Source organism: Chiloscyllium plagiosum, chromosome 40 (assembly GCF_004010195.1).
Source record: "Chiloscyllium plagiosum isolate BGI_BamShark_2017 chromosome 40, ASM401019v2, whole genome shotgun sequence".
Lineage (NCBI taxonomy): Eukaryota > Metazoa > Chordata > Chondrichthyes > Orectolobiformes > Hemiscylliidae > Chiloscyllium > Chiloscyllium plagiosum.
Window position 1 is genome coordinate 2,657,073 of NC_057749.1, and position 26,919 is coordinate 2,683,991.

The following is a 26,919-nucleotide window of genomic DNA, read 5'->3' on the forward strand; positions in this document are numbered from 1 at the left end:
GCACCGCCTTCCTAACCTGCAATCTTCTTCCTGACCTCTCCGCCCCCACCCCACTCCGGCCTATCACCCTCACCTTGACCTCCCTCCACCTATCGCATTTCCAACTCCCCTTCCCCCAAGTCCCTCCTCCCTACCTTTTATCTTAGCCCGCTGGACACACTTTCCTCATTCCTGAAGAAGGGCTTATGCCCGAAAAAGTCGATTCTCCTGTTCCTTGGATGCTGCCTGACCTGCTGCGCTTTTCCAGCAACAAATTTTCAGCTCTGATCTCCAGCATCTGCAGCCCTCACTTTCTCCGTGAGGCTACATTAGATTTGATACTGGCTAATGAACCAGACCAGATATTAGATTTGGAGGTCAGTGAGCACTTTGGTGATTGTGACCACAATTCAGTTACGTTTACTTTAGCGATGGAAAGGGATAGGTATATACCGCAGGGCAAGAGTTATAACTGGGGAAAGGCAGTTATCATGCAATTAGGCAAGGTTTAGGATGCATAGGATGGGGAAGGAAACCGTAGAGGATGGGCACAATTGAAATGTGGAGTTTATTCAAGGAACAGCTGCTGCATGTCCTTGATAAGTATGTACCTGTCAGAAAGAGAGGAAGTGGTTGAGCGAGTGAGCCGTGGTTTACTAAAGAAGTTGAATCTCATGTCAAGAAGAAGAAGAATGCTTATATGAGGATGAGATGTGAAGGCTCAGTTAGGGCACTTAAGAGTTTCAAGTTAGCCAGGAAAGACCTCAAGAGAGAGCTAAGAAGAGCCAGAAGGGGACATGAGAAATCATTGGCAGCTAGGACCAAGGAAAGCCCTAAAGCTTTCTTTAGGTATGTCAGGAATAAAAGAATAACTAGAGTTAGATTAGGACCAATCAAGGGCAGTTGTGGGAAGTTGTGTGTGGAGTCAGAGGAGATAGGAGAAACGCTAAATGAATATTTTTTGTCAGTATTCACAATGGAAAAATACATTTTTGTTGAGGAGAATACTGAGATACAGGCTACTAGACTAGACGGTGTTGAGGTTCACAAAAAGGACGTGTTAACAATTCTGGAAAGTATGAAAATAGATAAGTTCCCTGGGCTGGATGGGATTTATCCTAGGATTCTCTGGGAAACTAGTGAGGAGATTGCAGAGCCTTTGGCTTTAACCTTTGTCATCATTGTCTATTTAAACATAGTGCCAGAATAATGCCAGAAGACTGCAGGATGGCAAATGTTGCCCCCTTATTCAAGAAGGGGGGTAGAGACAGCCCTGGTAATTATAGAGCAGTGAGCCTTACTCACAATCCACAGCTCCACTGACATTAGTGTCACCTACAAATTTACTAACCCATCCTTCTACACCGTCATCCAGTTCATTTATAAAAATGACAAATAGCAGTGACCCCAAAATAGACCCTTGTGGTACATCACTTTGGAAGGAGTAATAGGAATACAGAGAACTGGACCAATGGTAAGATTTTTGGTAGTGTAGATGAGCAGCGAGATCTGGGTGTCCATGTGCATAAATCCCTGAAAGTTGCCACCCAGGTTGATAGGGTTGTTAAAAAAACATACACTGTATTGGCTTTTATTGGTGGAGGGATTGAGTTTCGGAGCCACAATGTCATGTTACAGCTGTACAATACAGTGGTGCGGACGCACTTGGAGTATTGCAAACAGCTCTGGACACCGCATTATGTGAAGGATGTGGAAGCTTTGGAAAGGGTTCAGAGGAGATTTAGTACGATTTTGCCTGGTATGGAGGGAAGGTCTTATGAGAAAAGAATGAGGGACTTGAGGCTGTTTTCATTAGAGAGAAGAAGGTTGAGAGATGACTTAATTGAGACATATAAGATAATCAGAGGGTTACATAGGGTGGACAGTGAGAGCCTTTCTCCTCAGATGGTAATGGCCAGGACAAGGGGATGTAGCTTTAAATTGAGGGGTGATATAGGAAAGATGTCAGAGGTAGTTCCTTTACTCAGAGAGTAATAGGGGCATGGAATGCCTTGCCTGCAAGAGTCGTAGACTCGTCAATGTTAAAGGCATTTAAATGCTCATTGGATGAACATATGGATGAAAATGGAATGGTTTAAGTTGGATGAGCTTCAGATTGGTTTCACAGGTCGACGTAGCCTCGAGGACCAAATGGCGTACAATGCGCTGTAATGTTCTATGTTCCCTTTTAATTCAATAGTTGCTTCCACTAGGTTCTTGACTCGGGTTTCATTTTGATTTGGGCAATTTGCTAGGACAAATGTTCGGCACAACATCGTGGGCCGAAGGGCCTGTTCTGTGCTGTATTGTTCTATGTTCTATGTAATATGGCCTTGCTTTGCCCGTGCCATCATGCCGTCGTGGACCACACTAAAGGCATATTTACTATCTGTGTTGATGTTAACCCTTTGTTCTTTACCTAGCTGGAGGGCAGCAGTAAGTGCTTTTACTTCAGCTGCTTGTGCAGAGTGACATCCATCTATCCTTCCAGTCAAAAATTTCTGTTTAAAATTAACCATGGCCCACCCAATACGGGCCTCACCATTTTAATACTTCCATGCTCCATCTACAAACAAGCATTTTACATCTGGCCCCTCTCATGGCTATTCCTTAACTCGATCTTGTCTCTCTTCCTGCTCCATGAGGGAGATACAATCCTTTCCTTCCTGATTCAGTAGCTTGTTGAGTTCTCTTGATTGTCTTTAACCACTTCAATATGCTTATCTCCTGGCAACACTGTGGATTTCCACTTGTCTCACCGATTGTCCGTAACACCTGTTAGCTTCTAAAGCTGGACTATACTAAGTTGGGAGTGTAGTTGCTGTGGTTCTGTTCGCCGAGCTGGAAGTTTTTGTTGCAAACGTTTCGTCCCCTGTCTAGGTGACATCCTCAGTGCTTGGGAGCCTCCTGTGAAGCGCTTCTGTGGCGTTTCTTCCAGCATTTATAGTGGCCTGTCCCTGCCGCTTCCGGTTGTCAGTTTCAGCTGTCCGCTGTAGTGGCCGGTATATTGGGTCCAAGTCTATGTGTTTGTTGATGAGTGCCATGCTTCTAGGAATTCCCTGGCTGTTCTTTGTTTTGCTTGCCCTATAATGGTAGTGTTGTCCCAGTCAAATTCATGTTGCTGTCGTCTGCGTGTGTGGCTACTATATAGTGTGCTGTAACAGCACACAAACCAACAGCCACTCTCAGACAACAACTCACCAGAACGAAGGACCCGATACCCAGCATGAGCAAAACTAATGTAGTGTACAAAATCCCATGCAAGGACTGCACTAAACACTATGCAGGGCAAACAGGAAGACAGATAATGATCCGCATCCACGAACATCAACTAGCCACGAAACGACACGACCAGCTATACCTAGTAGCCACACACGCAGACGACAAGCAACATGAATTTGACTGGGACAACACTACCATTATAGGGCAAGCGAAACAAAGAACAGCCAGGGAATTCCTAGAAGCATGGCACTCATCCACAAACTCCATCAACAAACACATCGACCTGGACCCAATATACCGGCCACTACAGCGGACAGCTGAAACTGACAACCGGAAGCGGCAGGGACAGGCCACTATAAATGCTGGAGGAAATAAAAACTTCCAGCTCGGCGAACAGAACCACAGCAACGAGCACCCGAGCTACAAATCTTCTCACAAACTTTGGGAGTGTAGTATTACCATCCGCAGTTGTTTCAAGGGGGAGGATATTGTTAGTGCCCAGTAGCACATAGGATGACTAACAAACCATCATGACCGGGACCATTTTCCCTGAATAGTATCCCACAGATCGGAACTTGTCTCTGTGACTCTGTAATATTACTGTAGATAGATAGCCATTGCTTTCACTGCAGCAAAGGTGCAGTTTCAGGTCAGGGAGCAGTAGTACTGGTGCAGAGGCCAATGTATATTTAAATTCTTGTTCCTCCTTGCCTCCATGTTGGAATCAATTGTCTCCTTTTTTGTGTCTTAGATTTCCACAGTTGTCACATTTCTTATTGGGGCAGTTCTTGGCGAAGTGCCTGTCCTTATTGCACATGAAACACATTCCCTCCTTTTGCTCTTTCATACACGCTGCCTGTCTGTGTATGTTTCATGTAATAACATGTAACATGCTGCCAGTTTCTTAATATTCCCATGGTTATTTTCTGCATTCATAGTCCAATTGGGTACTTCCTAAAAGTTATTCCTGACTGGCGACCCTAGGTTAATTGCTGTTTTCAAGTGTGGTCCCAATCCATCTTTAAATTGTTGGAGAACGTCTTGTTCATTCTGTTGGTGGTTGTGGATGCCCCCACTTTCTCTATCTGCCTCAGACTTGCGTTTGGCTTAATCGTCTACCGATTCCCCTTTTTTCTGACTGATCATGGTCACTTTTGGCCACTTTGGAGTAGGTTTGCCAAAGGCAAGGGCACAAGCTTGCCAGAACTGTTTCCATTTCTGGGCTGTTGCTTGTCCTGTATTTTCTGTAATCAAAGTGTGGTCTTTAAAAGGTGCTACTACACTTTCCCACACTGCCCTCAGGATTTTGGCTTTTGTAACGACTTGTAGGCTGTCAAGGGTCATTTTGTGCCCTTCAGCGAGCTGTTTCAATTTTTCCAGAAATCTATATTGGCAAAGTTTCTCATGGGCTTTGAGAGGGCGCCTAGTAATGCTTGTCTCTCCACCTCTCCCCCCCCCCCCAACCCCCCCACCCTGGTCGGTTGGGGGGAGCATGTTTCCATCTTTTACTTCGTAATTCTCTCTCGGAGATTCGTGGAGTGCGAATCAGGCCATGGAATACTGAGGGTGGTCTGTCCACATCTTCATACCTGTCATTCTCATAGTGTTCAAGCATTGTGTGTTCAGAGTCTAGGTTGCAATAATTGGAACCATCATTGCCCTCGTCTCTTGTATACCGCCAAGAGTTTTCAGGCATTTCTGACTTCGGTGGTGTTGATGGCTGAGGTAGAAACATGACTCCTTTTGGAAGACTCTTAGCTTGTTCTCTTTTGGCTGCCACTGCAGCTGTCTTAATTTTTTTCCTGCTGTTTGTGCAGCATTTTGTTTAAAAAGAGCTGCTAAGGTAATTAACTCTTTCTGTGTCTGGTTCTTTTCCTGGCCCAACCACCAAGCCTTCTGTTCTAATTCACTCCCCTCACTAGTCATGATTTTGGGTCATCTCTTTAATTAGTGCTTTGTTCTTTTCAAACACTATCTGCAGGATTGACCTATTGGGACACCAGCTATTCTTATCATCTCCACTCTTATCTGCCACTGCCTCCTGTTTACCTTTGTTTATGTTTAAGACAGTTCTGTTGCCTCTCCTATGCGAATTTATTAGCACAGGCCTTTATTTTGAGACAATTTAAGGAGAAAAAAATCAATTATGTCTTTTTTGACTTTCCATTTACTTGAATCAACTGTGACAAATTCTAAGAAATTTTTACCATACTTTAAGACACAAATTCTAAATCAACATTTCCTAGCTGGTTTTTTACACAACCAAGACTCGTTCCCTTAAAGTGACACCACTTTAATCATGCATGATCCAAACTTAATACAGATGTACGCACTGTAATTTCAAATCATCATACGTTCCCAAAAATACAAACTAAACTCAAAATATCCCCAGTTCTCGAGCTGCAGAGAACAAAACACACAAGACAACATGTAACAACGAACGAGCAAAGATGCATTCAAATCAGACCACAAAAGGCTAATGCGATACCCATAAATTAGTGTCTCTCTCTCTCTCTCACTGGTAGTTTGTCCAAGTAACTGTACACTGTCTGCCTCTTGATACCTCGACTTTTTTTTGTGCACTCCTTTGCACCCCAGCGGATTCTTTTACCGGGGTACTTTTTGTGTATTCCTTCGTCCCCCGGTGGTTTGCTTTAGCCCGGTAGTTTTGGTTTTGCGCAGTCCTTCGTGCCTCGTTTTTTTGGTTTTGCGCAGTCCTTCATGCCATTGTGGTTTCTTGTACCCTGATATTTTTACACGCGTCTTTAAATTACCTCACTCTCTAACTCTGTTTTCTCTGTATTTCTCCTTTTTTGTGTTCTGAGACATGCATACACACTATCTAAAGGGTGGTAATCAAAATATTCAACCACCCCATAGTCCGCGGTGTGTCAGTATCAGGCAGAACATCCTGCTCACAGTGCCAAAAACTGTAGGAACGAGTCTTACGGAGATAATAATTTCTCAGGAGACATTCGAGCTCGAGGCAGGTAATAATTTATTCGTACATTCCACAATGATGCTACAATGAAAGGCAAGGCCAAAGACTAATTTCAAGTAAAATGTCTTTTTTATATTTTTCATTTAACATTAACATACTGGCACATACTCCCTCCCCATGTATGCTTTTGGTTAATTAGTGCTGGGTTGTTCAACAGTAATCCATTGTTCGACAGTACATTGGGTTTCCAGTACATCGTTCAATTGGTAATCTTGCTGCTATGATCAGCAGCTCAGTTTAGGAGAAAAGTCCATTTTGGGGACTTCTGCTCCACTTCTGTCACTGGTCCCTAATTAGTTTCTAAAGTTTGTCTGCTGTAAATTGGATTACAGTTTGCTCACTATGGTTGCCATTGTGAGCTGCCCCATGACATTGCAGCAAAAATAACCAATGACAGCCCCAGCATTCGCTTTGGAAAACTGGGAAGCAGAGTACTATTTAAATGGAGAAGGACTGCAGAATTTTGAATTGCAGGGGAATCTAGATGTTTTGATGAATGAGTCACAGAAAGTATGGAAACACATAACCAAGTTACTAGTCAAGAAGGCTAATGGGATGCTGTCCTTTACTTTGAGAGGAATTGAGTATAAAAGTGACGATGCTATGCTTCTGTTATGCAAGGCATTGATGAGACTTCACCTTGATTACTGCGTGCAGTTTTGATCTCCGTATTTAAAGAGGAATTTAAATGCATTAGAAGTGATTCAGAGGAGGCTTACAATATTGATACTCAGAATGAGTATGTTGTCTTAGGTGGATAGTTTGGATTGTGACAAGCTGAATGTGAAAATGGTGTTTCTTCTTGTGGACATGTAGAACAAGGGACCAATGTGGGCGGCACGGTGGCACAGTGGTTAGCACTGCTGCCTCACAGCGCCTGAGACCTGGGTTCAATTCCCGCCTCAGGCGACTGACTGTGTGGAGTTTGCACGTTCTCCCCGTGTCTGCGTGGGTTTCCTCCGGGTGCTCCGGTTTCCTCCCGAGTCCAAAGATGTGCAGGTCAGGTGAATTGGCCATGCTAAATTGCCCGTAGTGTTAGGTAAAGGGTAAATGTAGGGGTATGGGTGGGTTGCGCTTCGGCGGGTCGGTGTGGACTTGTTGGGCCGAAGGGCCTGTTTCCACGCTGTAATGTAATCTAATCTAAAATAATCTAATCTAATGTTTTAAAATTAGAGGTCACTGTTTTAGGTAGAGATTTTTTCTCAGAGTTGAGAGACTTTGGAACACTCTACGTCTGAAGGCAGGGTCTTTAATTACTCGTGAGGCAGAGAGAAAGACAATCTTTTTGGGTAATTTGATATGTCCACAATGATTTTTAACAATTTTTATAGATGCATCACAGAAAGCATCCTATCTAGATGCATCACCACTTGGTATGGCAACTGGTCTGCATTAGACTGTAGCCTAGTCCATCATGAAAACCAGCCTTCCTTCCATGGTTAGGTGCATAAGTCAGGGGAAATGTAAAGTAATAGGGTAGGGGAATGGGTCTGGGTGGGATACTCTTCGGAGGGCCAGTGTGTACTTGTTCCGCCAAATGGCCTGTTTCCACACTGTCGGGCTTCTATGATTCTATGACTCCGTATGCATTTCTGCTGCCTCAGGAATGCAACCAACTTCCAATCCGACTTATCCTCTCTTCCACCCCCTTCCATGGGCAGAAGATACAAAATTTTGAAAAACCAACAGCTTCTTCTCCACTGTAATCAGACTTAGGAACAGACTTCACATATGTTAGAGTTGATCTTTCTTTGCACCTTCTCTGTAGCTGTAACATTATATCCTGCATTATGTTCTATTACCCTGATGTAATGCAATCATGGAATCCCTACAGCGTGGAAACAGGCCATTCGGCCTGTCCTCTCACCTTAACCCTTAATTCCTTCATTGTGCAAAAACAATCCATCTTAGCTATTTTTCATTCTCGTATTCTGTTCTATGTGCAATGAAAATTTGAAAAGAAAGCTTTGTGAATATATTTTCCTTCAGGAAAATTATTAATATGTGTGTAAAACATGGGGAGTCACTTTATACATGTCACTAAAGATTATTAATGAGTGAAATGAAAAGGACTGGAGTGTTTCAACCTTTCAATGTCACAGAACATCTCAAAAACACTTACAGTCAGTTAAATACTTTAAAAGTAGTCACTTATAAAAAAGAGATGCAATAGACAAATTTCATCAGCACGGTCATACTAAAAGCAGTGTGATCACAACAAGGAGTTTTTATATTTTTTGTGCAGGATAAATATTTATTAACTCATCAAGAATAGCTCTACAGCTCATTGAAATAGCGCCTTTGAATCTTTTGCGTCTACCTGGGAGGGCAGACCAGATTACTTCATCTAATAGACACTTCAGTACTTACTGAAGTGTCAATTTTTTGTTCTCAAGTTCTAAAGTGTCACTTGAATCTACAACTCTTTGACTCAACTATCATGCATGGTTGTAACGAAATGAAAATTATTCATGTGATATAGCTTCAATCACTATAGATAAATTAATTGACTTCTACAATAAACATTGTAACTTAATTTTGAATCTAAAATAAAAGTTAAAAGTGAAAATTAAAGATGAAGTGTGCCTATTGAGATATTTGATTTCACGTGCGAAAGAGTGAGACTAGAGAACTAAAAAATATTGAACACAACAAGAAAATTGGCCATTAAGAACATTAGACTGTTACTAGAAAGCTGGAGTTTTCAATCATATATGAACCACTGTACCATAAGTGATCTTCAAAGGATGTGTAAGTAAAAGGAAACAAATAAATCCACATAAGCGAACAAAGTATTCTCAAAGAAATTTGATGTAAGATGTGGAGTCATAGAGGTCCACAGCACAGACAAAGCTCCTTCAGGCAATCAAGTTTGCGCTTGTCAAACATAATCACCTAACTATTTTACTTGGCCCATAGCTTTGTATTCTTTGCATTGTAAGTGCATATCTAAATACTTTGTAAATGTTATAAGGATATCTGCAGCTACCACCAGTCAGGCAGGATCCGAGGAGCAGGAGAGTGGATGTTTCTGGCATAAGCCCTTCATCAGGTTGACCCAATGTCTCAGCCTGCTCCTGCCTTACCAAACTTATCTCTACATACCTTGACACCGTCCTGTCCCCCTTCGTCCAGGAACTCGCCACCTACGTTCAGGATACCATCCACGCCCTCCACCTCCTCCATGACTTTGGTTCCCTTGGCCTCCAACATCTTATCTTCATCAATTTCCTGTACACATCTACTCCCCATAACGAAGGCCTCCAAGTCCTTACCAGTTCTGAAAGAAGTTGTAGAGAGAAACAGCATTAGCATTTCAATTCCTTTTCAGAACTGAAGAGAACTGGAAAATGGAGATTTGTACTGGCAATTTGACTGAGAGAAAGGAAAGACCTTTTTATTTTGGCACCCAGCACTGCTAACATCATAAATTCCCTTCTTTGACAGTCTCCCTGGGTCACACGGCTTCTCCAAGATGACTGTTTTGTGTACTTATGAAGCTGCTAGGAAATAGGAACAAATGACACCTCAACGCACCATTGTAGCATTTGTTTTCAATGAGAATCTGGAAGGAAACTTCGCTGATTGAAATCACACAAAGAGAAAAGCAATATAGTTCTGGTTATTGGGCATCAATCATCTCAGTCTTATACCGTCACTTCAGGAATTCGTCAGAATAGTTGCAAGAACAAGAACATAGAAAATTATAACACAGGAAGAGGCCCTTCGGACCTCCAAGCCTGCACCGACCCCAGATCCTCAATCTAAACCTGTCGCCTATTTTCTGAGGATCTGTATCCCTCTGCTCCTGGCCCATTCATGTATCTGTCAGGATACATCTTAAATGATGCTATCATGCCCGCCTCTACCACCCCTGCTGGCAATGCGTTCCAGGCACCCACAACCCTCTGCGTAAAGAACTTTTTATGCCTATCTCCCTTAAACTTTTCCCCCTCACCTTGAACTCATGACCCCTTGTAATTGAGTCCCCCACTCTGGGGAAAAAGCTTCTTGCTATCCACCCTGTCTATACCTCTCATGATTTTGTAGACCTCAATCAGGTCCCCGCTCAACGTCTGTCTTTCTAAAGAAAATAATCCTCATCTCTCTTCATAGCTGTCACCCTCCATACCAGGCAATATCCTAGTGAACCTCCTCTGCAAGCTTTCAAAAGCATCCACATCCTTTTGATAATGTGGCGACCAGAACTGTACCCAGTATTCCAAAAGTGGCAAAACCAAAGTGCTATACAACTATAACATGACCTGCCAACTCTTGTACTCAATACATTGTCTGATGAAGGAAAGCATGTTGTATGCCTCTTGACCATTCCACTGACCTGCGTTGCGCCCTTCAGGGTACAGTGAACCAAGACATCCAGATCTCTCTGTACCTCAATTTTCCCATGGGTTTTTCCATTTACTGTATAGTTCACTCTTGAATTAGATCTTCCAAAATGCTTGAACCTTGCATTTACCCAGATTGAATTCAATCTGCCATTTGTCTGTCCAACTCTGCAATCTAACTATATTCTCTGCATTCTCTAACAGTTTCCTTCACTATCTGCTACTCCATCAATCTTCGTGTCATCTGTAAACTTTCTAAGACCACTGGTCACAGGTCTCCATTTTAAGAAACTCTCTTCCACTACTACAATCTGCCTCTTCTTGCCCAGCCAGTTCTCTATCCATCTAGCTAGTACACCCTAGACTCCATGCGACTTCACTTTCTCCATAAGCCTACCATGGGGAGCCTTATCATACACCTTACTAAAGTCCATGTATATGACATCTACAACCCTTTCCTCATCAATCAACTTTGTCACTTCCTCAAAATATTCTGTTAAGTTGGTAAGATGATCTTCCCTGCACAAAACCATGTTGCCTGTCACTGATAAGCCCATTTTCTCCCAAATGTAAGTAGATCCATTTTAAGAAACTCTCTTCCACTACTACAATCTGCCTCCTCTTGCCCAGCCAATGGGGCATAGCTTTAAATTAAGGGGGAGTAGGTATAGGACAGATGTTAGGGGTAGGTTCTTTACTCAGCGAGTCGTGAGTTCGTGGAATGCCCTGCCAGTAGCAGTGGTAGACTCTCCCTCATTATGGACATTTAAGCGGGCATTGGATAGGCATATGGAGGATAGTGGGCTAGTGTAGGTTAGGTGGGCTTGGATCGGCGCAACATCGAGGGCCAAAGGGCCTGTACTGCGCTGTATTCTTCTATGTTCTATGTTCTATCCTATCCTTCAATATCTTCTCCAGCAGCTTCCTTACCACTGACGTCAAGATCACTGGTCTGTAATTACCTGGATTATCCTTGCTACTCTTCTTAAATAAGAGGACAACATTAGCAATTCTCCAGTCCTCCAGGATCTCACCCTTGTTCAAGAATGCTGCAAAGACATCTGTTAAGGCACCACCTATTTCCTCTCTCACTTTCCTCAATAACTTGGGATAGAACCCATCCTGACCTGAGTACTTTCCCCCTTAATGCCTTTTAGAATATCCAACACTTCCTCCCTGCTTATGCCAACTGACCTGATGTAATCAAACATCTATCCCTAACCTTAACATCCATCACATCCCTCTCCTCCGTGAAAACCGATGCAAAGTACTCCTTAAGAATATCAGCCATTTTCTCTCACTTCACCACAACTTTCCTCCTTTATCCTTAAGTAGGCCAACCCTTTTTTTAGTTACACTGTTGTGCCTTATATTTGAATAAAAGGCTTTGGGATTTTACTTAACCCTGTTTGCTAAAGATATTTCATGACCCCTTTTAGCCCTCTTAATCCCTTGTTTCAGATTGGTCCTACATTCCTGATATTCTTCCAAAGCTTTGTCTGGTTTCAGTCGCCTAGACCTTACGTATGCTTCCTTTTTCCTCTTAGCTAGTCTCACAATTTCACCTTTTATCTATGGTTCCCTTAGCTGCCTCTTCTATCCTTCATTTTCACAGGGGATATGTCTGTTCTGCACTCTAACCAACCTCTCTTCAAAAACCTCCCTCAAGCAGCTGCTCCCTATCCAAATTTTGCTATGGTTGGCCTTCCCCCAATTTAGCACTCTTCCTTTAGGACCACTCTCATCTTTGTCCATGAGCATTCTAAAACTTACGGAATTGTGATCACTATTCCCAAAATAATCCCCTACCAAAACCTCAACCACCTGGCCAGGCTCCTTCCCCAACACCAAGTTCAGTATGGCCCCTTCCTGAGTTGGAAGTTTGGATTGCAGATGTTGGAGATCAGAGTTGAGAGTTTGGTGCTTGAAAAGCAGCCAGATGGAGGGCTTATGCACGCAACGTTAATTCTGCTCCTCGATGCTGCCTGACCAGCTGAGCTTTTCCAGCACCACACTCTCGACCCCCTTCCTGAGTTAGACTATTTGACATATTACTCTATAAAATCTTCCTGCTGGCTCCTTAGAAATTCTGTTCCATCTAAACCTCTGATACGAAATGAATCCCAGTCAGATTTGGGAAAGTTAATACCTCCCATCATCACCACCCTGTTGCTCCTACATCTTTCCATAATCTGTTTACATATTTGTACCTGTACCTCTCTGTGGGGATGCCCCGTAGTACAGTCCCAACATTGTTACTGCACCCTTCCTATTTCTAAGCTTTGCTCATATTGCCTCACTGCTCAAATCCTCCATAATGCCCTTCTTCAGCATGGCTGTGATATCCTCTCAGACCGGTAATGCAACTCCTCCACCCCTTTTCCCTCCCTCTCTATCCCGCTTGAAGCATCTATATCCTGGAATATTTAGTTGCCACTCTTGCCCTTCCCTCAACCAAGTCTTAGTAATAGCAATAATATCATGTTCCTAGGTACTAATCCAAACCCTAAAGTTCATCTACCTTACCTACTATACTTCTCACATTAAAGCAAATGCATCTCAGACTATCTGTCCCTTTACGTTCATCATCTGCTCCCTTCCTATTCTTCCCCTTAGTCACGCTGACTTCATTATCTTGTTCCTTACAAGCTTTAGTTACTACCTCCTTGATGTCCACTGTCTCTCAAGCCACTCATTCTTCCTGCCTATTCTACTCTGACTAGTGCTGGTAGAAATCCTGAGATTACTACCTCAGAGCTTGTAGGCTTGTAACTCTCTAAATTCTGCTTGTAGGACTTCATCCTGTTTACAGAGGGGCTTTGATTGTACGGTATTCGATTATCTGGGGATTATCCAAATTTCCGATAATCCAAACAAAATAGTCCCCATCTATGTCTTTTGGATATTCAAGGTTCCTCTGTATTACCTATATCATTGGTGCCTGTATGCAGCATGACAGCTGGCTGTTCACCCTCCCCCTTCAGAATGTGCTACAGCTGATCTGAAACATCCCTGGCCTGTGCACCCGAGAGGCAACATACCATTCGGGGATCTGCTTTTTGACCACAGAACCGCCTATTTATTCTCCTTACAATTGAATATCCTATGACTTTTGCCCTTCCCCTCTTTATCCCGCCCTTCTGTGCAGCAGAACCAGCCAAGGTGCTCTGTTGCCTTCCCCTGGTGAGCCATCTTCTCCAACTGTATCCAAAGTGGTATACCTGTTTTGGAGGGAGATGACTGCAGGGGACACCTGCACTGCCTTCCTGCTCTTTTTCTGTCTTTCAACAAGACCACCTTCAACAAGAATAAGGTCAAACATTTTCAGTAGCTTCATCAATGACCAACCTTCCATTACAAAGTCAGAGATAGGAATGTTCGCTGACGATGTCAATGTTCAGTACTATTTGTGACCCTTCAGATACTGACGTATGTAACAAGACCGATACAACATTCAGAGTTGGATTAGTGGCAAGTGGCCATACAACTGCCAGACAATGACCACCTTCAAAAATTGTCAATGCCATTGCCATTGCTGCATCCCTGTCATCAACATTTTGGGATTTGCTACAGATTCAAGCCTGAACTAGACCAGCTATATAAAGTCTATGGCTACACGAACAGGCCAGAGGCTAGTTATTGTATAAGAAGCAACTCCTGTCTCCCTAAGGCATGTACCTACGCAAGTCACAAATCAGTAATGTGATAGAATACTGTCCACTTGCCTGAATGAGTACAACTCCAATAACATTTCAGAAACTTGATGGCAAAGAAGCCCATGTCTTCAAGCTCCTAAACATTAGTTGCCTTCACTTATAATATTGTGCACCATATTCATGCAGTAACTCACTGCTCCTCCTTTAACATTACCTCCAAACCCACAACCTGAACCACGTAGAAGGACAATAATATAGCCTGATGAAGGGCTTATGCCCAAAACGTCGATTCTCTTGCTCCTCGGATACTGCCTGGCCTTCTGTGCTTTTCCAGCACCACACTCTCGACTCTGATCTCCAGCATCTGCAATCCTCACTTTCTCTAATAGTATAGCCTTATCAGCAATATTCATGTTATATGAAAGAATATTTTTAAAAACATTGATACAGTTTTGCTTTATAAACCCCTAAGTTTTCTTTTGCACTCCTTCTTCCTGTGGAGTTATGTGTTAGCTTCATTTAAATTCAAGGAAACTCATGATTATGAGGCATTAAGAACTTCATGACTTAGTGCATCATTAAATCAACAGTGTTTTACGTCACTCCTCATGCTACATTAGCTGCGCTCCTGTTAAGTACGGCCATGTTAAAATTAAGCTGAATGACTTACTTCTGTTCTTACATTCAATGTAACTTTGAGACTCCGTAAATATGTGTTGCAGTGTTTGAGTCCAGGTTTAATTTGTTTCAAACTTGCACATCAGCAGGTTTTGCAACAAATTGTAAATTAATCTCTGACCTTGGAATACAAATGAGAAGAAAATGGCATTGAAACTGTTTTAGATTTATGCATAATTAACTCCCTAACTTCCAAAAAGCGTTCAATACTGTGCCAATCGAAAGACTTTGTTAAGTTCATAGAATATTAGGGACAGCATTAGAAGTCATAGAATCGTACAGCACCGAAACAGACCCTTTGGTCCAACTCATCCATGCTGACCAGACATCCCAACCCAAATCTAGTCCCACCTGCCAGCACCCGGCCCATATCCCTCCAAACCCTTCCTATTCATATATCCATCCAGATTTGGCTGAGGAATAGTAGTAGGTAAAAATGGTTAATGGGTTATTTTTCTGTTGAAGATCTATTTCAATGGAGTTTCCAAGGATCAGGGTTAGGACCCTTTAATGTATTTCAATCTTAGTATGCAAGGACAACTTCAAAGTTTGCAGAGAATAAAAAAACTTGGGAGCATTTTAAACCGTGGGGAGGACAGTGTAGAACTTACAAGGTTTATGTATTGGGTGGATAAATGGTAGATAAAGTTCACTGTGGAGCAGTACGAAATGATACTTTTTGATATAGGTCATTCTGCTATAAAGCGTGTTTCGTCAGCGCGAATTGATAAAACTCAATGGACAAATTGTGGACATTACTTGGATAACACAAACTTTCCGCTGAACAGACATAGCCATTTTCTATTAACATCTTTTACAGTGTGATTTTCAATAGCAGTTTTTCATAGAGTGATTTTCCAAAGAATGAGGTTGCAGAGGGACACAACTGTCGAGTTGTAGCAGACCAACTGTTGAGAGATCTTTAGCAAACAAGATTAAGGAAAATCCCAATGCCTTTTATTTATGTATAAGGAGCAAGAGGGTAACGAGAAAAAAGGCTTGATCCACTCAAGGACAAAGGATTAAAGTTATGCATGGAGTCAGAGAAAATTGGTGAGATACTTAATGAGTACTTTGCATTGGTATTCACCAAGGAGAGGGACGTGACCGATGTTGAGGTTAGAGATAGATGTTGGATTACTCTAAGTTAAGTCGGCATAAAGGAGGGAAGAAATGTTGTGTATTCTTAAAGGCGTTAAGGTGGACAAGTCCCCAGATCTGGATGGGATCTGTCCCAGGTTACTGAAGGAAGCAAGAGAGGAAATAGCTGGATCCTTAACAGATATCTTTGCAACATCCTTGAATACGTGTGAGGTCCTGGAGGAATGGAAAAATGCCAATGTTGTCCCCTTGTTTAAGAAGGGTAGCAGGGATAATCCAAGTAATTATACACCGGTAAGCCTGACGTCAGTGGTAGGGAAGCTGCTGGCGAAGGTACTGAGGGATAGGATCTGCTTACATTTGGAAGAAAATGGGCTTATCAGTGATAGGCAACATAGTTTTGTGCAGGGAAGGTCATCTCTTACGAACCAAATAGAATTCTTTGAAGAAGTGACAAAGTTGATTGATGAAGGAAGAGCTGTAGATGTCATAAACATGGACTTCAGGAAGGCATTTGAGAAGGTTCCCCATGGTAGGCTGTGGAAAAAGTGAAGTCGCATAAGGTCTGGGGTGTACAAGCTAAATGGATAGAGAACTAGCTTTGTAATAGAAGACAGAGAGTAGAAGGAAGTTTCTTAAAATGGAGACTTGTGACCAGTGGTGTCCCATAGGGATCCGTGCTGGGACCTCTGCTGATCGTGATACAGTGTATACATAAATGATTAGGTGGTCTGATTAGCAAGTTTGCAGATGACATTACGATTGCTGGCGTAGCACATTGTGAAGGGGACTGTCAGAGAATGCAGCAAACTATACATAGTTTGGAGAGTTGGGCAGAAAAAAATGGCAGATGAAGTTCAATCCAGGCAAATGCGAACTGATACATTTTGGAAGATCCAATTCAAGAGTGAACTAGACAGTAAATGGAAAAGTCCTCGGGAAAATTGATGTCCAGAGATATCTGGGTGTTCAGGTCCATTGTTCCCTGGAGGTGGCAATGCAGGTCAGTGGAGTGGTCAAGACGACATGCAACATGCTTTCTTTCATCGGACGGGGTATTGAGTACAGCAGTTGGCAGGTCATGTTACAGTTGTTAAGACTTTGATTTTGCCATATTTGGAATACTGCATGCAGTTCTGGTCACATTATTTAAAGGACGTGGATGCTTTGGAGAGTGTACAGAGGAAGTTCACCAGGATGTTACCTGGTATGGAGGGCGCTAGCTCTGAAGAGAGTTTGAGTTGATTAGGATTATTTTCATTAGAAAGATGGAGGCTGAGGGGAGACCTGATTGTGGACTACAAAATCATGAGAGGTGGATAGCAAGAAACTTTTTTCCAGATTGGGGGATTCAATTTCTAGGGGTCATGAGTTCAAAGTGAGAGGGGAAACATTGAAGGGAGATATGTGTGAAAAGTTCCTTACGCAGACAGTGATGGCTGCCTGGAACATGTTGCCAGCTGAGGTGGTAAGGGCGGGCAAGATTGTGTCATTTCAGATGTATCTAGACGGATAGGTGAATGGGCAGGGAGCAAAGGATGAAGACCCTCAGCACAGGGAAACCCCGATTATCTGAACAAAATAGGCGGGCACTATTTTGTTCAGTGGATTGATTAAATGCCTTTCCTCTGGGGCTTGGAGTTTTTAAAGTCTGCTCCCTGTTCAGGAGACTGCACCAGCACACAGCATGCGAGACCCCGGCCCCAACACTCTGCCCTCCATCCCCGTCTGCCCCCCCATCCCCGTCCAGCACTGCCCCTGCCCCACTCCGGCACACCCAGACTGGACACCAACAATAAGACTGCTGCTGTGCTGCCTTTGTGGGATAAGTCTCCAAATAGCGCGCGCACACACACACACACACACACACACACACACATATATATATATACACACACAACGTTTTACTGCAACTTTTTGACAGGTTCCATCTCTGCCCTGTACAGGACGATATTGGTCAGATTTTCTGGGGAGGCGGGGGTGGAGGGAGGGAGGATGCACCCTTCTGTAGAACTCCAGGGAAAGCGTTGGGGGAAAGAGAGGGCGGGAGGTCAGTCATTTGGAGACGGTGCCTGTTTAATCATTGCAAACAAAACACACGATTATTGTTGGAAACTACCTGCCTGTCCACCTAACTTCGTATCATCGGCAAACTTCGCTAGAATGCCACCAGGCCCTTCATCCAGATCATTAATATATAACGTGAACAGCTGCGGCCCCAACACTGAACCCTGCGGGACACCGCTTGTCACCGGAATTTATACTATATTTATACACTATGTACTTAGTGTTAACTTTTCATTCACAAGAATCTGGATATTTATATGGGAGGAGATTAAAATGATACAGCAGGTTAATTTTTTAAAATTTGTTTTACTATGAATAAAATTTCTTTTACTAACATTGAACTTTTTTATTGATTAGATGTTGACGAGTGCAGTACTATTCCTGGTATATGCCATGGAGGTGAATGCTCAAACACAATTGGAAGTTACTTTTGCAAGTGTCATCATGGCTACCACCCTGCTGGAGATGGTTCAAGATGCATTGGTGAGTGATGTGGAATTAAATGGATAAAGTAGCCAGATGTAGAGAATTAAATCTTTAGATTTAGGGCGGCACGGTAACTCAGTGGTAGGGCCGGCATGGTGGCTCAGTGGTTAGCACTGCTGCCTCACAGCACCAGGGACCTGGGTTCAATCCCAGCCTTGGGCGACTGTCTGTGTGGAGTTTGCACATTGTCCCCATGTTTGTGTTGGTTTCCTCTGGGTGCTCCGGTTTCCTCCCACAGTCCAAAGATATGAAAGTTAGGTGAATTGGCCAAGCTAAATTGTCCACAGTGTTCAGGAATGTGTAGAGTAGGTGCATTAGTCAGGGGTAAATGTAGAGTAATAGAGTAGAAGAATGGGTCTGAGTGAGTTACTCTTCGGAGGGTTGGTGTGGACTTGTTGGGCCGAGGATCCTGTTTCCGCACTGTAGGGATTCTACTCTATTCTAAATGTCATTTTGCATTTTAGTAGTAACGTATTTATCTGTTGGATTGTTCAGTAAATCAAATAAAAGTTGATGAATCCTAGTAATTAGTCTATTCAGTTTTGGAAGAGTTTTATTTTAAAGGAAACTGAAAGCTTGAAATGTAGTACATAGTTGAAATTGAAAATAATTTAAGAGAAGACAAAACTGTTGAGATTATGCTATAGAATAGGTTAATGTATTTGGCAGAGAAAGAAATTTCAAACTCCTTCATTTTTGTTTCATCATGTAATTTCAGGACAAAGGTAAATTTATGAAGTAGTCATTAAACAGTGCTAAGTTTGGATTCTAATTACCATAATGATAACTTAAAGAAGAAAGGTTAAGTCAGATTTCTACTTTTTTTAACCTAAAACATTACAAGTGTCAAATTTTAATGATGCATTTGTATTATTGATTTCAGCAAGTATATTCACCTTAATGACCTTCAGAGGTGCCAACACAATTGCACTAAAATGACTATGGCCTCCACCCCATCAGGGTGGATCTACAGAGTGGCCATTCCAGCAACTCTTCCATAGAGGAGCAAGTCTTCTCCATGCCACCTTGTGCTTTAGAGGAGTGGCCTTCCTCCCTTTTTGGACATGGTGTGCACTCTTCTTTTCACCAGAGGCCTCCTATTCCACACGAAGCCTGGTCTTAGTAAAAAGCTCTTATTGTCACAAGCACAAGTTAAATCTCTGGTATAGTTGCATAATGTTTGTTCTCATGCATGGGGTCAGGCCCAATGATGTGCACTAGCACAATTGCAGACTTGACTGCACACATGATCTCAACTGCAGAACAATTCTTGGGTTCTGAGATTTTGTCATGCCTTCTTTCCACACATGTGTTTCTCATCTCATTTTTGGATGTGCTTGCCTTGGTTACTAGAGTTAATACCCCTTGCAGGGTTTTGAATGGAAGTTTGAGGGAGGTGGGACAGTGCCAGCCTTGGTTATTGTATTGGTTTTGGAAGCCTAAGCCATTTTGTTCTTATATGCCCTACTTTTTTCCAAGCATGGCTCCACATGCTGTCAAATATTGAACAGTTCTGGTATGGGCTACTCATCTTGTGCATACTTCCCAACCATTATTTGGGAACCATAGACACTTCCCTCAGCCCTATCTTGACCTCACTTCCCTCAGTTGTTGAAGATAGGGCAGGAAGATCTCACCCAGACAAAAGGGTAATTGAAGGAGCCATGGTGTTTTGCTGAAGTGCATCTTGCAAGCATTACATACCAATATGTGGAGAATGAATGTTGAAGACAATAGAAAGGTTGTCATTCAAGAATGCTGATTTATCATGGATACTGATGAGTTTTGTGAGTGTTGTTGAAACTGCATCCATCCAGGCAAGTGAGTATTGCATCATACTCATGATTTGAAAAATCTATTCATTGAATATGAGAATTGATGGTGAGGCTAGTATTTACTACCCATATGTAATTGCACCAAGGAATGTAGTTGTAAGCTGCCTCCTTTAACTGTTGCAGTCCTCAGAGTGTAGGAACACAGTGCCATTAAGAAGTGAGTTTCATGATCTTGACCCATAACAGTCAAATTGTTATAATGGTGATATAGTTCCAAGTCAGGATAATGCATGGCTTGGAAGGGAACCTACAAGTGATAGTGTTCCCAAACGTTTGGTACCATTGTCCTCCTAGGTGGTAAAGGTTGTGCGTTTGGAAGATGTTTTTGAAGGAGTCTTAGTGAACTACTGCTATAAATTCTAAAGAATGTACTATCAGATACTACTGTGCTTAGTGGTGGAGGAAGTGAATGTTGAAAGTAGTGGGTGGAGATGTGTCTGATTTGGCCTGAATTCTGTTATGATTCTTGAATACTGTTGGAGTTGCACCCATCCAGACAGATAGGGAGCATCACATCTCTGACTTCTGTCTTTTTGATAGTAAACAGGCATCGGAGAGATGGCAGGTGAATTACCCATCACATAATTCCTACTGTTGTAGGCCAGTATTTTTCTGCTGCCTTGATGCACTTTGTGTGATTTTATCTGCTTGTATTGAGCACAAAACATTACTTGTCACAGTATCTCGGTACATGTGACAACAATAAATCAAATTAATTAAACTAATATCCAGGCTTACATAGAACAGTACAGAATAGGAACAGGCCCTTTGACCCTCCATATCTGTGCTGACCATTATGCCATTCTAAACTAATCCTATCTATCTGTACATGGTATGTATTCCTCCTTCCCTGCCTGCTCATATCTGTCCAAATGCCTCTTAAGCACTGCTATCATACCATTAACCCCCCCCACCACACACACACACACCCCGAAAGCGCATTCCAGATACTTGCCTTACACATCTGCTTTAAACTTTTCCTTCTGTCATCTTAAATCGTAGCCCCTTAGTATTTGATGTTTCCACTCTGGGGGAAAAGACAACTCTAACATCCACCCTAATCCTCTCATAATTTTACGTACTATCAGGTTGCCCCTCAGCCTCTGACACTCGAATGAAAACAAGTTATTCAACTCTTGATGATCTTCCACCATTCAGTAGGATCATACTGAACTGAAATTCCTGACATCCATTCTCCTGCCTTTTCCCTAAAACAATTGATTCCTATACTGATTAAGAATCTACGTAGGAGCAAATTACTGTAGATATTGAAATCTCTACTGAAATCAACAAATCTGGAGATCACAGCATATCAGACAGCTCCCATGGAGAGAGAGCAGTCTAAAGTTTTGAGTCTAGATGACTGTTCATCAAAGCTGAAGTGAAGTGTGGAGGAAGCAGCATTTATGCTATAGTTGGGGGTGGGTACAGTGATGGTGGGGGGAAGAGTGCTGGTGGAGAAAAGATGTTGATAGTTCAGCTTAAGTGATTGGAATGTGAGAATGGCAAAACAATGATACATCTACCTGCCAGACTTGAAAGAGCAGACAGCCCCACTGAGGTATGGGAAGGGGAGAGAGGACATCATAGTAAAGAATGTAACAAGTAAAGCTAAAAGAAAGGGAAAAAAATAAGAGTTGGTTCACAATTTGAAAGTGTTAAACTCAATATTGAGTCCAGAAAGCTGTAAAGTGCTGATTCTGAAGATGAGATGTTGTTCCTCCAGTAAGCTTTTACTTAAGTCGTCTTCTGTAGTCAGCTTGATATCTCTGCCTTACAATCTTTCTTCAACCAGAAACAGGACAAAATAACCTCTTAAAGTGACAGAATTATCGCATCATCTCTGTCTTAAGTAGGCAACGCCTTACTTTGAGATTATTCCTTACTTTGAGATTAGTCCCAGACTCTCCCATAAAGGAAAAAAAACTCTGCATCTACCCCCTATAAAACTCCTCAACTATCTTGCATTGTTTAATAAGATGTGCTTTCATTCTTTTAAACTTCAGTGAATACAGGTCCAACCTACTTAACATCTCATCAACAAAAGTCTCTCTAGACCCAGAATCAACCTTATGAACTTTCTTTGGACTGCTTCCAATGCCAGTTTCTCTTTCCTTCAACGAGAGGACTAAAACGGTTCACGGTATTCCAGTTTTGCATGACAAGTGAATTGTACAGTTTTAGCAGAGCCTCCCTACTTTTGTATATCATTTGCTTTCCCTCTTTTATACTCCATTCACTTTGAAAAGAATGGCACCATTCCATTTGCCTTCACTATTACCTACTGAACCTGGATGCTAGTTTGTGATTCATGTATTAATATCCCAAACAGCTTTCTGCAGTTTTTTTCCATTTAAATAATATTCACTTCTTCTCTTCTTCCTGCCAAAGCACACAACCTCACATTCCATCTGCTAGTTTCTACTAATCCATTTAATCTGTAACCTTGTTTATCCCTCTGTTGACTCCTTGCCTTTCCACCTATTTTTGTGTCATCTGCAAATTTGATCATAATACAGTCACTCTGTCATCTATGCCATGAATATTTTAAATAATTGTTACTTCAACACTGAAGCAATCCACCAGTTAAAGATTACCATCCTGAAAATGCTCGTTCATTCACAATTCTATCTTCTATTAGTTAGGCAACCCTCTCTTCATGTAGAAAGTTGCATATCAACATTATCAGTGAGCCTCATTGAATGCCTTTTGAAAGCCTAAATACGTTACATCTACTGCTTCCTCTTTATCTGTTTTGTATGTTAACTTCTCAGTGAATTAGAGTGTAGAACATAGAACTGTACAGCACAGGAATGGGAGCTTCAGCCCACAATGATGTGCCAAACATACCAAATTAAACTAATCCCTTCTGCTTGCCCTTCATCCATATCGCTCTACTCCTTGCATAATCATGTGCTTGTCTAAAAAGTTTTCTAAGCACCCCTATCATATCTGCCTACACCACCACCTCTGGCAATACGTTCCACACTCCTACCACTTGCTCAATGCATCTCCTTTGAATTTTCTCCCTCTCACCTTAAATGCATGCCCACTAGTTTTAGAGATTATAACTCTGGGACAAAGCTTCTGACTGTCAACCCTATCTACGCATCCCATAATTTTACAGACTCCACCAAGTCTTCCCTTAGCCACCACTGCTCCGGAGAAAGCATCCCAAGTTTTTCTAGCCTCTGCTTATAGCTCATACCCTCTAATCCAGGTAGTATTCTAGTAAACTTCGCCCGCAACCTCTCCAAAGTGTTCGCATCCTTCCTGTAATGCAGTGACCAGAATTGAATGCAGTGCTTTAAGCGTAGCCTAACTAAAGTCTTATAAAACTGCAACATGACATTATGACTCTTGTACTCAATGTCCTGACCAATAATGGCAAAAATGTCATATGCCTTCTTTACCTTTCTCATTCAGCAGCTATGCACTTGAATCCCTAAATCCTCCTGTAGATCAATTGTATTATATTTGTCAGTCATGATTTCCCCTTCTTGAAATCATGCTGACACTATTTGATTGTATTATCTTTTTCTAAATGGTCTATTTTTGCATCCCTTCTAATGCATTCTAACATTTTCCCACCAACGTGAAACCAGTGTTAAGCTAACTGACCTGTCTTTTTGTCATCTCCCTTTTTGAGAGTTGTTACATTGGCAGTTTTCCAATCTTCTGGGACACTTCCAAAATTGAAGAATTCTTGGAAAATTGCAGCCTGTGCATCCCCTATTGCTGCAGTTCCTTCCTTTAAAATCCCAGGTTGCAACCAATCAGGTCCAGTGGCCTAGTGGCCTTTCGCTCCATTATTTACCCTAGTACCTTTCTCGAGTGACATTTATTGTGTTTATTTCCTCCCCACCTCACACCCTTAGTCCCTTGATTATTTAGTATTTTTGGAAAACTATTACTGGCTTCCATAGATCTAGGGAATTAGAATACAAATGTATAGAAATCATCATACGTTAGTGGTTCAAAGCCCTGATGTGGTTAAATCTGGAGTATTGTAAGCAGTTCCGGGAAGACTAAATTGGCTTTGGGAGGATTATGGCATAGATTTGTAAGACTGATATACAGACTTCAGTTCTTAAACTAGAAGTTGAGATTAATTAAACTAGCAATGTATTCCATGAATTCAATGAGTTATGGTTTGACCAAAGTTTTCTAGACATTAAAGAGAATGGAGAGGATCAGTGGAGGGAAAGTGTTCCAACTGGTTGGAAAGCCAGATCTCTCAGTGGTGAAATTAGGAAACATTGCTGCGTGCAACAGGAGATAGAAGTTTGAAGCTGTCCTCCTCAATTTGAAATCGATGTGAGATTAATTGTTCATTTTAAATTGATTTTGCTTTTCAGCAGCAACTTATTTTTAACACAATAAAATGTCCCAACACACTTCAAAGGAGAAGTATAAACTTAAATATGACAAACAAGCCGCATAGGAAATATTAGGTCAGATTACTAAAGCTTTGGTCAAAGAGGTAATTTCAAAGAATGTTTTGAAGAAGTAAAACAAAAATGATGTATGGAGGGAATTCCAGAGCTACAGGCTTAAGAAACTGAAGGCATAGTTACCATGATATATCAAATAGTCAGGAATACACAAAAAGACAACTGAAGACAAATTATAGGTCCCTTATGATTAGAATCAGATGAATAATGAACACCAAAGAGATGGCAGGCCATTCGAACAAATGCTTTGGATCTGTCTTCACTAAGGAGGTCACAAATACTATTTTGGAAATGCTAAGGGACAGAGGATCAAGTAAGAAGGAGGAACTAAAGGAAATCCTTATTAGTCAGGAAATGGTATTGGAGAAATTGGTGAGATTAAAACTCGATAAGTGCCCAGGGCCTGGGCAAGGAGTGTCAGAAATAAGTGTGATGAACTTAGAGCATGGAACTTGGGGCTTTGCTGTTGTGGCCATAACAGAGATGTGGGTTTCACAGGGGCAAGAATGATTGCTAGATTTTCCAGGGTTTAGAACATTTAAAAAGAACAGGGAGAGTGGAAAAAGAGGAGGGGGTGTAACATTGTTAATCAGAGAGTGCATCACAGCTACAGAAACGAAGGTTGTTGAGAAAGGTTTGTCTACTGATTCAGTATGGGTGGAAGTTAGGAATACTAAGGGAGCAGCCACCTCATTGGGGGTTTTCTACAGACCCCGTAATAGCAGTGGAGAGATTGAGGAACTGATAGGCTGGGAGATTTTGGAAAAATGCAGATGTAGCAGGGTTGTTGTTATGGGCGATTTCAACTTTCCCAATGTCGACTGGAATGTCCTTAGAACAGATGGTTTGGATGGAGCTGTTTTTGTCAGGTGTGTTCAGGAGGTTTTCTTTACTCAGTACGTAGAGAGGTCGATGAGGGGAGAGGCCATTTTGGATTTGGTGCTCGGCAATGAGCCAGGACAGGTGTCAGATCTCGCAGTGGGAGAACACTTTGGTGACAGTGACCACAGCTGCCTCACATTTACCAAAGCCTTGGAGAAGGAAAGGAGCAGTTACCAAGGGAAGATATTTAAGTGGGGGAAAAGGAAACTATGACGCTATCAAACAGGGGTTGAGAAATACAGACTGGGAGCAATTGTTCCACAAAAAGGGCACAGCAGACATGTGGAGACTGTTTAAGGAGCAGTTGTTGCGAGTGATGCATGAATTTGTTCCTCTGAGACAGGTAAGAAGGGGTAAGATTAAGGAGCCTTAGATGACGAGAATAGAGGGGCTTCTCATAAAAAGGAAGAAGGCAGCTTATGTAAAGTGGAGGAAACAAGGATCTAGCCCAGCTTTAGAGGATTACAGGCTTGCTAGAAAGGAGCTCAGAAATGGACTCAGGAGAGCCAGGAGGGGACATGAGAAAGGCTTGGCAGGAATGATTAGGGAGAACCCAAAGGCATTTTACTCATATGTGAGGAATAAGAGAATGATCAGGGAGAAGGTAGAGCTGATCAGGGATAGCATAGGGAACTTGTTGCGTGGAGTCTGTGCAGATAGGGGAAGCCCTCAGTGAGGTTTTTGCTTCGGTTTTCACTAAGGAAAGGGATCTTGTTGTGAATGAGAACTTTGAGGAACTGGGATACAGGCTTGAACAGATCAAGATTGATGAAGTTGATGTGCTGGAAATTTTGGCAAACATTAAGATTGATAAGTCCCCAGGGCCAGACCATATTTATCCCAGGTTACTCCAGGAAGCGAGAAAGGAGGTTGCTAAGCTGCTGGCGAAGATCTTTGCTTCCTCACTCTCCATGGGAGTCGTACCGGAGGATTGGAAGGAGGCGAATGTTCCTCTTTTCAAGAAAGGTAATAGGGAAATCCCTGGCAATTACAGACCAGTCAGTCTTACGTCTGTGGTCAGCAAGGTTTTGGAAAGAAATCTGAGGGATAGGATTTATGACTATTTGGAAAAGCTTAGGGTGATTAAAGGCAGTCAACATGGCTTTGTGAGGGGTGGGTCATGCCTAACTAATCTTATTGAGATCTTTGAGGAGGTGACAAGACAGGTCGATGAAGGTTGAGCAGTGGATGTAGTGTATATGGACTTCAGCA

The 26,919-nt window shown here is 42.2% G+C and overlaps 1 protein-coding gene across 1 annotated transcript in view; it reads left to right on the forward strand.

Moving 5' to 3' along the window:
* LOC122542423 (fibrillin-1-like) overlaps nt 1–26,919 on the forward strand; it is a 598,619-nt gene that overhangs the window by 154,982 nt on the left and 416,718 nt on the right. Inside the window, exon 8 of the mRNA XM_043680114.1 lies at nt 18,408–18,533. Within this exon, the coding sequence (XP_043536049.1) occupies nt 18,408–18,533 (126 nt within the window). The remainder of the gene's footprint in view (nt 1–18,407; nt 18,534–26,919) is intronic.